Source organism: Parambassis ranga, chromosome 9 (genome assembly GCF_900634625.1).
Source record: "Parambassis ranga chromosome 9, fParRan2.1, whole genome shotgun sequence".
In the NCBI taxonomy this organism is placed as follows: domain Eukaryota; kingdom Metazoa; phylum Chordata; class Actinopteri; family Ambassidae; genus Parambassis; species Parambassis ranga.
In genome coordinates, this window is record NC_041030.1 from 13505691 (window position 1) to 13518196 (window position 12506).

General features: G+C 42.7%; 1 protein-coding gene across 1 annotated transcript in view; it reads left to right on the forward strand.

Annotated features, from left to right (window-relative positions):
- Positions 1 to 3316: 3316 nt before the first annotated feature.
- unc5ca (unc-5 netrin receptor Ca) overlaps positions 3317 to 12506 on the forward strand; it is a 150066-nt gene continuing 140876 nt past the window's right edge. The window contains exon 1 of the mRNA XM_028414537.1: positions 3317 to 3632. Coding sequence (XP_028270338.1) covers positions 3515 to 3632 — 118 coding nt within the window. The 5' untranslated portion in view covers positions 3317 to 3514. The remainder of the gene's footprint in view (positions 3633 to 12506) is intronic.

The following is a 12506-nucleotide window of genomic DNA, read 5'->3' on the forward strand; positions in this document are numbered from 1 at the left end:
GTCATTATTTTTGATGATTATTTATCTTTTAATTATGCTAACAGCCATTGTTTCATTTCCCTTTTAAGTTGGGGTTTTACAGGGACTAGTCTGTTGCTGGGAAACCTGACAATGACAACAAAACTCTAGGGAGTCACAACATCCAGCTGCATAGGAGTGTTCAATCTGTTTATCTAATAAATGTCCTTTACACTGGACAGAAAAAAAACAAACTCAGGCAATGGAAACATGATGCTTAGATGGACACACTAATTTTCACTGCTTTTCTGTCACATCTCTGTCTGTAATTTGTGAGACTCTTAACCATCTGAGCCACATCTGAATCTAATCAATGTTGAGTTTGTACGCACTCACTATCACATAAACGCCGGTCTCCATTCTGCTTTCTAATGCTTCCTAACCTTGTGATTTTAAGCAGAACACACCAGAAAAAATCTGTAGGTGGTGATGGGAAAGGAGTCACTACTCACAACACAGGTCTGGTTGGTGGATGAGAACAGTTTTGGTTCCTACGACCTTAAATCAGCACTATACAGCTAAACACTTTTCTTTAACTCTCTTGTCTGCGTTATCAAGACAGGGATATCCTCCAAAGTATTCTTCTGCACTGTCCTCTGTCTCCCCTCCTCATTATCGCTGTCTCTTTGATGCTGTGCGTTACAGACTCAGGCAACCAATGGGAAATATGTTCCAGCTTTCTGAACGCTGTATCACTCTCTCTGTAATGACGATAAACATGAATAAAGCAATGTTAGATTGTCTTTGATGATCCTCACATTCAAAGAAGCTTCAAGATGGAGACCTTGTGAAAAAAAAGTCCTGAAGGAGTTAGACAGACAGTCGCTTTCGTGCACACACCCACACACACACACACACACACACACACACACACACACACACACACACACACACACACACACAAACATCATAGTCTTTATTTTTTCAGCCTAAGTGGAGTTTTTTAGCAAGCATGTCTTCCACCTGCTGTCATGAAAATAACAATGCCAATGGAGGAGGAGGATGAACATATAAAATAACTGCTTTTTCAGAAATATACTACTATGGCTAGTTAGCTGCTACTATACATGGGTGCTGACGCCAAAGAATTTATGGCTCCAACTGCTAAATTTTCAATTGCTAAATGTATGCATTTTAGATTTTAGATTTAAAGGCTGCTGTTAATGTCAGCATTTGTAAATTAGCAACAACATCCAAAGTAAAACAGAGATTGTGTTAATATCATCAGCAAAATAAAAATTAAAGGGAACTATTTACTCTGATAAAGGTGCCAGATTAGGGTGGCATGGGGGTGATAGCACAGCAAGAAGGTCCCTGGTTCCTTTCAGGCGTGGGCCTTTCTGTGTGTAGTTTGCATGTGTGCCTGTGTGGGTGTTCTCTGGGTACTCCAGCTTCCTCTGCATTCTAAAAACATGCTTATTAGGTTAATAGGCAACTCTAAGCTGAGAGTGTGAACGGTTTTGTGTCTATGTTAGCCCTGCGATGGACTAGCAACCTGCCTCTTGCCTGTGATAGGCTCTATTTTCAAGTGATGCTCAGGAATATGTGAATGTGTGTAAAAGTTCATGGTATAGCCAAGTGGTCTGTAGGCCTAATCTTGACTGAAAAATCACTGACAGGCCCCTTTTAATGTCCACTTTTTTGACAATTTTCATTAACACTGTCAGCAAGCAAAAACTACAGCAGATCTGGTAGAAAGTAGTTCCAATGAAAATGCAGACATTATAAGGTGTTTTACTTTTACAATTTGGACATAATTTGCAACTACTGCCACATAATGAACTGTTTAAATATTGCCTTTAAGTCACTGGCTGTGTGTATGCCTTGTATCGCCTTGTGGAACTCTGAAAATCCCATTGCCATTGACTGTTGCTAGTGTAAGTGCTGATCCATAACCAAGTGTGCCATATGTTTCTTGTGTAACTTATTGCTTTCCCATTCCCAATAAAGTGGCAGAATAAAAAGGCTTTTACTGGTCCCTGTGGGTAGCAGCTACTTCCAGTGCTAGTCACTGAGCTGCAGGGCTGCTGTGGTGACAAATGGCACCAAGCACATATTTTACTATTGCCATTTACAATGCATGATCCGGGCTGTGCTGCTCAAATGACTGTGCAGCAGCACTGTGGAGAGTTATGGTAGCTGTAAGAGTGTGTGTGCTGCAAAGACACGTATTGAGCTTGTTGTGTGAGTTTATTCGTCAATCACTTAATCGTTTATCTTTCGCTTAAGTAGTAGGAAGGTGACACCGGTTAGTGGATGTAGAAAAAAAAACATGCATATCTGATTGGAGTTCTGTCAAAATGATGTGAAAAAGTAGACATGTTGTCACAAATGCGTGAGCTATCCCGGTCAAACAGTCACCCAGTTTCAGGAGGCTGTTTCTACTAGATGATTTTTCAATTTGCTAAAAATATTATTAGTTTCAATTATTGCTGCTAGCATCCGGAGGACAAGTGGAGTCCTCTGTCAGCCATTCACCGTCACTTTGAGTAAATTGCTGTTTTAATATTGTGTTATGTTTTTTTCCTCCCCTTTAACCCACATTATAATACACACTGTGATGATGGTAATATACAAGAGCCGGGTAAGTGACCTGATTTGATGGTCAGTCTGTGTACAGTACAGGCTGCAGCACACAGTCACCAAAAAATATATTTATTAAGCTGCAGTAAAATTAGCTTTGATATTCTACTATAATTCTTTGCACTACGTCATTTTTTACCCACTTACAGCAGGTTATAGTGTGCCTGCAGTAAATGAGAGCACCACGTCCTTTGCAGGTCCCACGGACGCGGCCGTCAGGGGGCAGACATCAGTCGGTGAGCTCTGGAGGAACATGCCGAGGCTCTTTACTTTGCTCCAGACTGGACGCACCAGCCTGTGTGTGCAATAACCGAATCCATGATAAAGATCAGACAAAAACAAATCAATCAAAAATAAAAAAAAAATACAAAAGGTCAGTTATAGTTATAAAAGTTACAATGTGTCCGAATAAGGAAAGTATAAAGCGTTTGTAGTGAGAGTAAATCGTTCCAACCTGCGAAATCCTTATTACAGACGTCATGTGTGTTGACATGATCGTTCTTTATTTATTTTTTATTTTTTTGCTTGTCACTAAAGTGTGAAAGACATAAAAAGAAGGAATCAGAGTCAAGGAGAAAGAGAGCGAGTCTCTTATGGTAGCCAGAGGGCGGTGGCATTCCTCTCTCTCTCTCTCTCTCTCTGCGTAAACGGAGTGTGGAGAAGGAGAGAGCGCACGGAGAGGAACGCGGAGCTCAGTGGCAAGGCAGCAGTGCCGCTGACACGAGTGAAGGGACCCCGCGGTAATTTACAACAGCTCAACCTGCGACACACATCGGGACTAGAGGCTACATACACTTTGGTTTTGGACTCAGCAGATCCTGTGCAGGAAGGGGGGGTTCTCATATCCCCCATATTCTCCTTCCCCCCCGGAGGAGTTTTGCGTGTTTATGTGTATTATTACGCGTTGCCTGTAATGGGAAAAAGTGGACAGAGAAGTGGACTAGCACTCGGGGGTTCCAGCTTGGTGAGAATGTGCGCCACGCCGGGGATCCTGCTTCTCCTGGTGCTGGTACAACCAGTAGTCGCCCAAGGTAAGACGGGAGAGCGCGTCTCCTTCTAAGCCCTTTAATTACACCTTACATGTTTGAAAGTGATGGAGCTTCTCCTTCACTGCTCAGATGTGAGCTGCTGCTGCTGCTGCTGGTGGCGGCGGCGTGCCAATTAGTAGCAGGAGAGACAGAAGTGTCTCCTGCCGAGGAGCTGCACTTTCTGGTGCTATACTTCCATTTTAATGGAGTTGAGGTGATGAGATTGTGCTTCACGGTCAGCATCTTAAGGTGGAAACCATGATGCGTATTTCTGCCCGCTTCATGTGTGCTGTTCAAACTGACAGGCAAAACTCGCAGCGCACGTTTCCCAACGAGATGGGACTAATGTGATGATTTATAGGAGAACCCAAAAATATATAGAGAGGATTGAAGAATGCACGTGGAAGTGTGCTCATAAATACGAACATAAATGCGAAAAAAAAACTCCCGAGGCACACTGTGGGACTTAGAGTGATTTTTCTAATCTATTTTTTCACAGTTTGGCTTACAAACGGACAAATGAAATGTGTTGTAGTTAAAATAAAGGGAAACAAACAGAAAGGCGAAGTCTGCTGTGTCCAGGCGAAGCGTGGAAAAACTGATCAGAAGTCTGAAGACACACCAGAAGCTTGTGGGCAATTATCTCACAACGAAAGCCGGACTCTGCAGAATAAACACGCTGCAAAGCGCATGGTCGGGAGTGAGGATGTATAATGCCACAAGATCATCAAATCTCCACGTTAGAGTCCACACAGAGCTGCCCGTGTGAAGTGGAAATGAGGCGCAGTGTATCAGAGCTGCGTTCACTACACGCCCCAAATGAATCATAACAGGAATATTAAAGTGATATTTCTGGAGAGTGGCGTGCTGCCACCCATCATGGCTGTGGTGTTTGTGGGTGAATGAGGCACGAATAAACAGCTTAACTTCATGCACTGTACTTTGTATAAGAACACTGAGATCCATAATTGAACAGGCGCCCTCACAAACACATCCTGCTCCCCTCTCCTTTTCCCTCGCTGACCTTCTCAGGTTGAACTTGTGCCTTGTTAATGTTTATCCAAAAGATTTAATGGCCAACCATGTCTGCTTAATTCACCACATTTCCTCTGTATGGAGGGCTGACCTTATTATAGGCACTTATGGATGATTTTATCCTCTATTAAATATTATAATATCCTCACCTGCTAATGTCCCACATGAAAGCTTCTTAAAGGATTACCCACAGTAACTTGCCTCTAAACCAGGATACAGTCTATAAATTGGTATTGACATGGGCTTTTTGTGCTGAATTTGGATAGTAATTGGACGTGATGTTGCCACTGCCTTTCTCTTGTTGCTCTGGGGAACAACCTTTCAGCTACTCCCTCCAATATTCATTATAACGGGTCTCTATTGGTTTATTGTTAAATCAATATGTTGCAATTTAGGGACACGGTTTGAGCATGTTTTCACCCGCCTCCCTGATAAATTGTGCCGTGGCACCAACGCACGGCTCAATTTGACGTTTTGTGGAGAAATCTGATAATTCGAAATTCAATCTGTTGACGCCTTCCAGACAGAAACTCTTCAGTGTTTTCATGCACCTGATCAGTGCAGCCTTCACCTCAGTTTTAAATGTTGGGTTCTCTCGTTGAACATGTTTGTTGCTCTGTTCCTGCATCTAGGCTCACGTCTCTGAAGTTGCTTCTATGTGTATGAGTAGTCAGCCTGTTAGTGGTTTTGTTGAGTGGGGCAAAACAACACAAACCTAACAGAGAAGGCAGTGGGCTGCTTTGTGTGCATAGCTGATCCGCTCTGTGTATCAGTGCTGCATTCAGTTACCATCCCATTCAGGTAGAGAGCCTCTTCAAATTCCTGTTTCAGTGTGTATTTTTGTCTTTGAATGGAAAATACAAATAGCTATTCATACTAAATTATTCTGCTGTTTATTGCAGCTCATGCATCATTGAGCGTCTTATGGCCAGTTGTTGCCTGCAGTTCGGTGGAATATGTGGTTTTGGCACGTTTAACAGCTGAGTTTGTTTTTCGAGGTCATGACTAATGATGTTTGTGGGACTGATACAGACACTGCTGTGGCTTCCAATCTAATAATGATAAGGCACAAGGACCCTCAAATAATCAGGTTTTAGATGCTTTTAAACATCCCTTTTGAGTAGACTTGTCTCACACACACACACAATTGGTTCAATCAAAGTCATTCGCCTTTACATCCTATTTTTTCCCCCTAAGCTTTTAATTAAGAATCTTTTTTTAGCTCTTAGTCACTTAATCTGACACATAGGCGTCGGTCTCTTCTCTGTTTGCAAAGTGTGGAAAAGTCTCTCATACACAGGCACACTTATACGTATGGTGACATGTGCACATACAGTGTGTGTTAGTTGAGATCCTCTCCTTACAGCTAAAGTGCACGTGTCTGCCTTCCAACTAAGCCCCACCCTCAAGCAGTGGGGCTATTAAAAAGCCATTAGCTAAGCCCCCCTACATTTGATCTGGAGTGAATGGGTGTCAAGATCCTCATACGTCAGAAGTCTGAAAAGTCCCCTTGTTCATGGTGATGACTTAGCTGCTGTATAACCAGGTTGTGTGATTCCGCTGCTGCAGGGTGTTAGTGTTAAACATTTGCTCTGTGTGGCCCCTGCAGTCTCAGTCATTTCATATTCAGTTTAGTTCCTGTGCTGTGTGCTGTTTACACACTTTCATATTTGTGCTTCAACTCTGAAACACACTTAATTGGATTCCAACACGCACATCTGTTCTAGGATACTTTATGTATTCTTGAACTACAGAAAGCTGATTGAAAGTGAAACAGTGTGTGTACAGGTGGGTGTGTGCAGAGGTGTAAGAGATGCACTGAAAGTGCTCCTAGAAGGTAGGTGTGTGTGTTTGTATTCATGAACTTGGCAGTTTGAGGATGGTCTCGGAGAACTCCCGTGGAGTTTGTGTGTATTTGTGTGTGACTTGTCTGTGTGTGAGTGTGCATGAATTTGGCACTATCGTAGTGTTCCAGCAGTGCTCACATGGTGTTTTCTTTGCATGTGTGTGTATGCATGTGCGCACACTCTGCATTATAAAATTGCCAGAGCTCCCATGCTGTCTCCCATTATGCTCTGATCCTGTCCCATGGTGTAGTGCAGCCATCCAGGGTTCATGCTTGTAGGGGGACAGCTGGGAATTATTGGAACTAAACCGGCCACTTTGATTGGCTGTGGAGCCCCAGCCAGCGCAGTGCAATTGGCCGAGCAGGTTTTATGTGGTAAGTTTGATGGCGTGCCTGTATCGGAGTGAGAGAGGGAGAGGATGAATAGATGAGGAAGGGAGATCTCTCTGGGTGGTTTGTACCAGCTTTGATCACACCACTAGGACTTGACAAGCTGACTGACTGCCACACACACTCACACATGAACATATCTGCAGTCAGACAATGCTGCATTTTGTCTGCATTCTGTGTGTGTGGGTGTGTGTGCTCGGACGGGCGTTCTTGGGAGTGTGTGAAAGGAAGTCTTTGACAGTGTCTGGGGTTGTTTTGTATTGAAGACCCTCCTGCTGCTAGCAGCAGCCTAGTGATGGCAGATTTACCTCACACTCTCTGCCTTTTATAAAAAAAAATTATCCCTGCTTACTCATCCATGCATTTTATAGACTCATTTTAAGTATGACCAGTGATGAAACATTTTTCCACCCACCTTTGTTCCTCCTTTCAGTCAGTGTTCTCTAGCTGATGAATTGACTTCACTGAACCTTTTTTCCCTCTTTGCCTGTGGCCTTGGATGTCTGTCCTTTCACTGTGTACATTTTATGTTGATCCCTGATGTTGCATATTGCCTGTCCACCTACAGTTCTTTGAATCTTATATGCGGTTTACTTACACACGGCAATTACAGATTTTCTTTTCTTTTCTTTTCTTTCAAGTATGAGGAACCTGAACTGGGGTTGTTGGTGTAGTGGCAGAGAATATTGCGGGCATGTTTTTTCTTTGAGAAAGATGAAATCCGGTTTTTAAAGAAGTGTGTGTGTTTTTTTGTTTGTTTTTTTTTTTTCCAAAAGGCTGTGTCGACAAACTTGCACCATTTACTATCTCTCACTCACCGCAGGGGGAAAACCCAGGATGGAACATAAGAATGCACCCCTGTGTGTGTGTGTGTGTGTGTGTGTCTGTGTCCAACTGTGTGTGTGAGCATGTTTACTAGAGAGAGAGAAAGAGAGACTGAGCTGGAGCAAAGAAGAAAAGGAGGAAGCTAAATGTTCTGAAACTGATTCCCAGCGTCTCCTGCTGTTAGGCCTAATTCCTTCTAGAGTTTCATGTAAAGATCTGGAATTATGAATTTTTCATGGCCTGCGAAACCTAAGGCCTCATTTGGTGCTCTCATTTCCAGGCTTTTTGTTGTAGTTAGTTTTGTGTCTGCACATGGGTGCGCGTCTCTGTCTATGTGGTGGTGGTGGTTCTGAGAAAACGCTGTTGGTTCCCAATCAATGGCCTACTATATAGTTCCCACTGGTCCTGAGCAACTCATGCACTGAAAAGAATTACAAACATATTTTAGTGTTTTATCTTCAAAGGTAAGCTGTAGGAAAAAATACTTTTACAAGTGCTTTGAAATATTGTCATAAATGGACAAGTTAGTCATGGAATACCTAGATTTAGGTTTCCCTGTAGCACCAGACACATTTACATGTGGTTTAAATCACAAACTATTAACTGTTAGTTCAACAGTAAAGGCTCTATAATATGAAAGGTCTGTGATGTCCCTCGTTAGCCTGCATTCAACCTGCAGAAAAGGGGGACAAAGTGCCTGTTTTGGTAGTTAGATGGGATGGAAACGAGCCTGGCCCCAGGAGACTCGATGTTAGACATAAAAAATACTTTTAGTTTTAAGAAAAGAAGTCATGGTTTGGGATAAAATACACCTTTACACAGTGCTAACCACCAAAATAGCCATTTAGAGGCTGACAGCAGCCAGATTCTGGCATAATTCGTGTGATTGAGAAACCACCAATAATCCATCTTGCTGCACTTACAGCTATGTGATTGTGGTTCAGGCCTGTCAGCATCCTGTGAGAAATTTTAGCTTTTGGTGACGACAAAGCAACAAGCGTTGGGAATCTGAAGCAACTGGATCCAGCCCATAATAAACATGACATGCTTGAATGCTTCGACCATCCTATCACCTGCCAAGTATCTTCTGAAAGCGGCTGCTCTTTCTCAATAGTCTTGTGTAACAAACCGTCTGGCGCTTCAGGTTACCAAAGTAACTGTTAAACTTTTTGCTGTGAAACTCTCCTGTCACAGAAAATCCTTTAAAATTATTGAAGTAAAGTTAATTTGAGGAAAAATCCCTTTGTTGTCAATTTAGCAGCATGCTGCAAAAGAAACAGCGTGTCTGATCCCCGTAGTAAACACTTGGACTTGGTAAATGGCTACCACTGTGTGCCAGGCCACAGACTTGTAAGCTGTTGTCTGTCATCTCAGTTCCCCTCTCTTGTCATTTGTCCCCATTTCTTCCTCTTTGACTCTGTTTCTTCCTATTTTTCCATCCTGCTTTTGTTATTTTCCATCTGCTACCTCTGGCATTCCATTTGCCTTCTTGATTTTAGCTCTGTTATTAATTTCTTCCTCTTCTGCTGTCTCTCACCACTCTGTCTTTGTCTCTACTTAGATTTACACTGTTTAATTAGAGTCTAGGCCAAACAGTGGACATATTGTTGTGCTTCCGAATGGGGCCCACTATCAGCAGGACATTTTGTTTGTGTGTATGTGTGGTGTTTTTTTGGTCACAGAAACCCATCAGTCAGCCAGAGGGAGGGGGAAAGTTTTTCCTTCATAGTCTCACACACACACACATGGGCTCCATACAGATAGATGAAAGTGAGATGGAAGGAAAGAGACAGGTAGAGAGATGGAGCTCCACGCCAGGCCAGCTGCTCTCCATTGAAACCTCACCCTGTATCTCTTTGTTTTAAGGCCTCGGCTCTGTCCGCAGCCGGCAGCTTAGGCTTTTCATGGTCTATATATTCTTTTTATTTGATACCGTAAAACCTCCAGTAAATAGCTCGGGTTGGTTTATTTGCTTCAGAAACAACAAGCAGCAAGCTGCACTTATTGGAGACAGGAGATTAAAGGAGACACTTTTTTTCTTTTCTTTGTGTGAGTAAACCAACTTCTGCCTCTTCAGCTTAATCCTCCGTCCCTTCTTCTGTCTGTCTCTGACACTTTGTTTGGATTCATGCCAAAGCACCAATCTGCTGCGTCTCCAGATTTTTATTTTGCTAATGGCACTCATATTAAAATGAGGCTGCATGTATGTATGGTTTTTCTTGGAGCATTATCAAGGACGTCTGCAGCGCTACAACTTCTGACATGCTGCATGGACAGGTGTCACTCCTTAAACATGCACAAACACAAAGACGGCAATCTTCTATGTGTGCTCTCTTTTTAAAGAACAGTTCCTTGAGGGCAGACACACGACCAGCAGATGGGTGTTGGGTGTTTTGGTGAAGTGACGTGTTTGTGTTCTGGAGTCTTATTTATGTCAGCATGAATATGTAATTAAGCTGCCATTGAGAAAAGACGACATGCCGCGACAGGGGGTCCACACGGTTGGGATCTGGGTCCTTTTTGTTTCCATTCAAAGCTTGTTATGTGCATTGTCCTGTATTGAGAGAGTGGAAGGAGAGTAAAATAAGGAAAGGGAAAGGAGGGGTAGGTTAGAAGCAGAAGGGAAATTAAGGAATGGATGGAGAGGGAGAGAGAAATCAAGTAAAAAGAATAAAGGTGTTTTCTTTTTTGTTCTTGTTCTTGAGAATTTGACATTCGCGCTCCTTTTTGATAGGAAACAAAGCCACACTGTAACGGCCCATTCAGCTCCTGGTTGGGTGTGGAGAAAGGATTGAGAGGGAAAAAGGGGGAGGTAGGGGGGAGTACATGAGTTGAGTGGTGTTGGGAAGCTGCCTGAAGGATTAGTTGTTCTCTTCTTCGTGTCTTTCGCTGCTACATTCTCTCTTTCTTTGTTGCTCTTTCTCTCACAAATCCCTCTGGTTTCTTCTCTTTCTTGCTCCCTATATTCAAACCTTCCTCTCCCTCACCCCCAACAGTAACTCCTTTCTTTTCCCCACTCTCTCCTTCTCCCTCTGTGCCAAAACTAGCTGGTAATCTAGTGGTCCATCTGAAGGAATATGCAAAAACCTGAAACCATAATTACTATAATCACCACTGTAAGTTTTTTTTTTTTTACCTCCCAGGCTTACGTCTGCAGTTTGCACACGTGCTTGCACACAAACACGCCAGACTTACGCGGGTTGAAAGACTACATTGTAATTCCGTAGGATGCCATGAAAAAGGGGATTTGATGTTGTAAAAAAAAGGTTTTTGGTCGCCTGTTTTCCTACTGTAGACATGATGTCATTTACTGTACTGCTCACCATGTAGCAAAAACAAGGGCGTAACACACAGAGGGGACGGCACGTGCAAAAACAACATATTCACTGTGGGCTTATTGTGTGTGATTGGCACAAAAATAATTCCCTTCAATAGACATCCGTGGGACTGTTCACCTGTTTTGACTCTGCGTAGCATGACAAACCGGTGTGTTTTACTCTGCAGGGCAACAAGATTACATGTAAGCAGTTTATTTTGTATCATTTGTACACAGTAGATAATGAATATGAGCAGCATTTTGCCGACAAGGCATGTTTTATGTGTCCAGTAAGTGTGTGTACAAGTAGATGAAATATTACATTGTTATTTTGCAGAATAATCCATGCATACAGCATTTTTTTCCCCTCCACCCAGAGGAGCACAGGTAAGGAAGGCACAGTAGGTGGAGGAGTGCGGAGAACGGAGAGAGAGAGTAATGACTCTCCACCGTGAAAATCCTGCTTCCTGAAATCTTTTGTTCTTCAGGGGGGGAAAAGTCATCATAGAATGGTGAGGGGTTCAGGAAACAAAAATCAGGCAGAGCAGTGTTGAGTGAGTGGAAGTTGGATGATATTGTGACTTGGACATATGGGGACACCATGTGCATGGAAAAACTGCAGGGGTAGTAATTAATTACAGTTGGCAGGGAGAGGGAGGTTACCTGATAAAATCATAATATTTTTAAAAAATGTGATGTTTGTGTCCCTGTCATATGTCTTATTTTAGGGTTAAAAGCAGCACGCTCCACCTGGGGCGCACTCAGTGCTGTAAGGTGTAGTTCCACTGTTGGCCACCGGGTGCTTTTCTTAATCAAAGTCTGTTGGGCACTGGCAAACATGCACATGGATTAAAGAGAGTCCACATGTAGGAAATAGTTGAGAGGATTTTGAAAAGGTGTGCAACGTTACTGTTTTTGTGTAGTCATTCAGACTTCTCAGCACCAAGCGACCACTAAAACATGCTTTATTGACATTAATTAGCTGCATTGTTTCCATAAAGAAAGGATGTTCTCAGCCTCCAAAAAGATTCCTTTACAAACCAATTGGCGATGCGAGGCCTTGTTACATCTTTGTATGACAGATTATTGATTGACACTTAATCTAAATTAGTGCTTGTTAGATAATGGGACCAATGAACATCGCAACAGGATTTGCTGTTGTTCAATCAAATGTCAACCAAAAAGGAAAGAGAAAAAGATAAGATTCAGAGTTCTCTGTGTGTGTGTGTGTGTTGACAAAACTGTGAGGAAAGTTGGTCTACTGAGGCAAAGTTAGCACTTGTGTAAAAGGATGTTTTTGCGTGATGAAAAATACATCTGTCTATTGTCTGTGAGTCTGGCTTCCTTCCACAAGTGTCTCTAATAAAAGAGAAGGTGAATGTATTCATCACTTTTTGCTGAGAACAGATTGGACATCACCTCCCTAAAGGTTGCACTCCTACATTATGATGGGGTGCAGTTCATG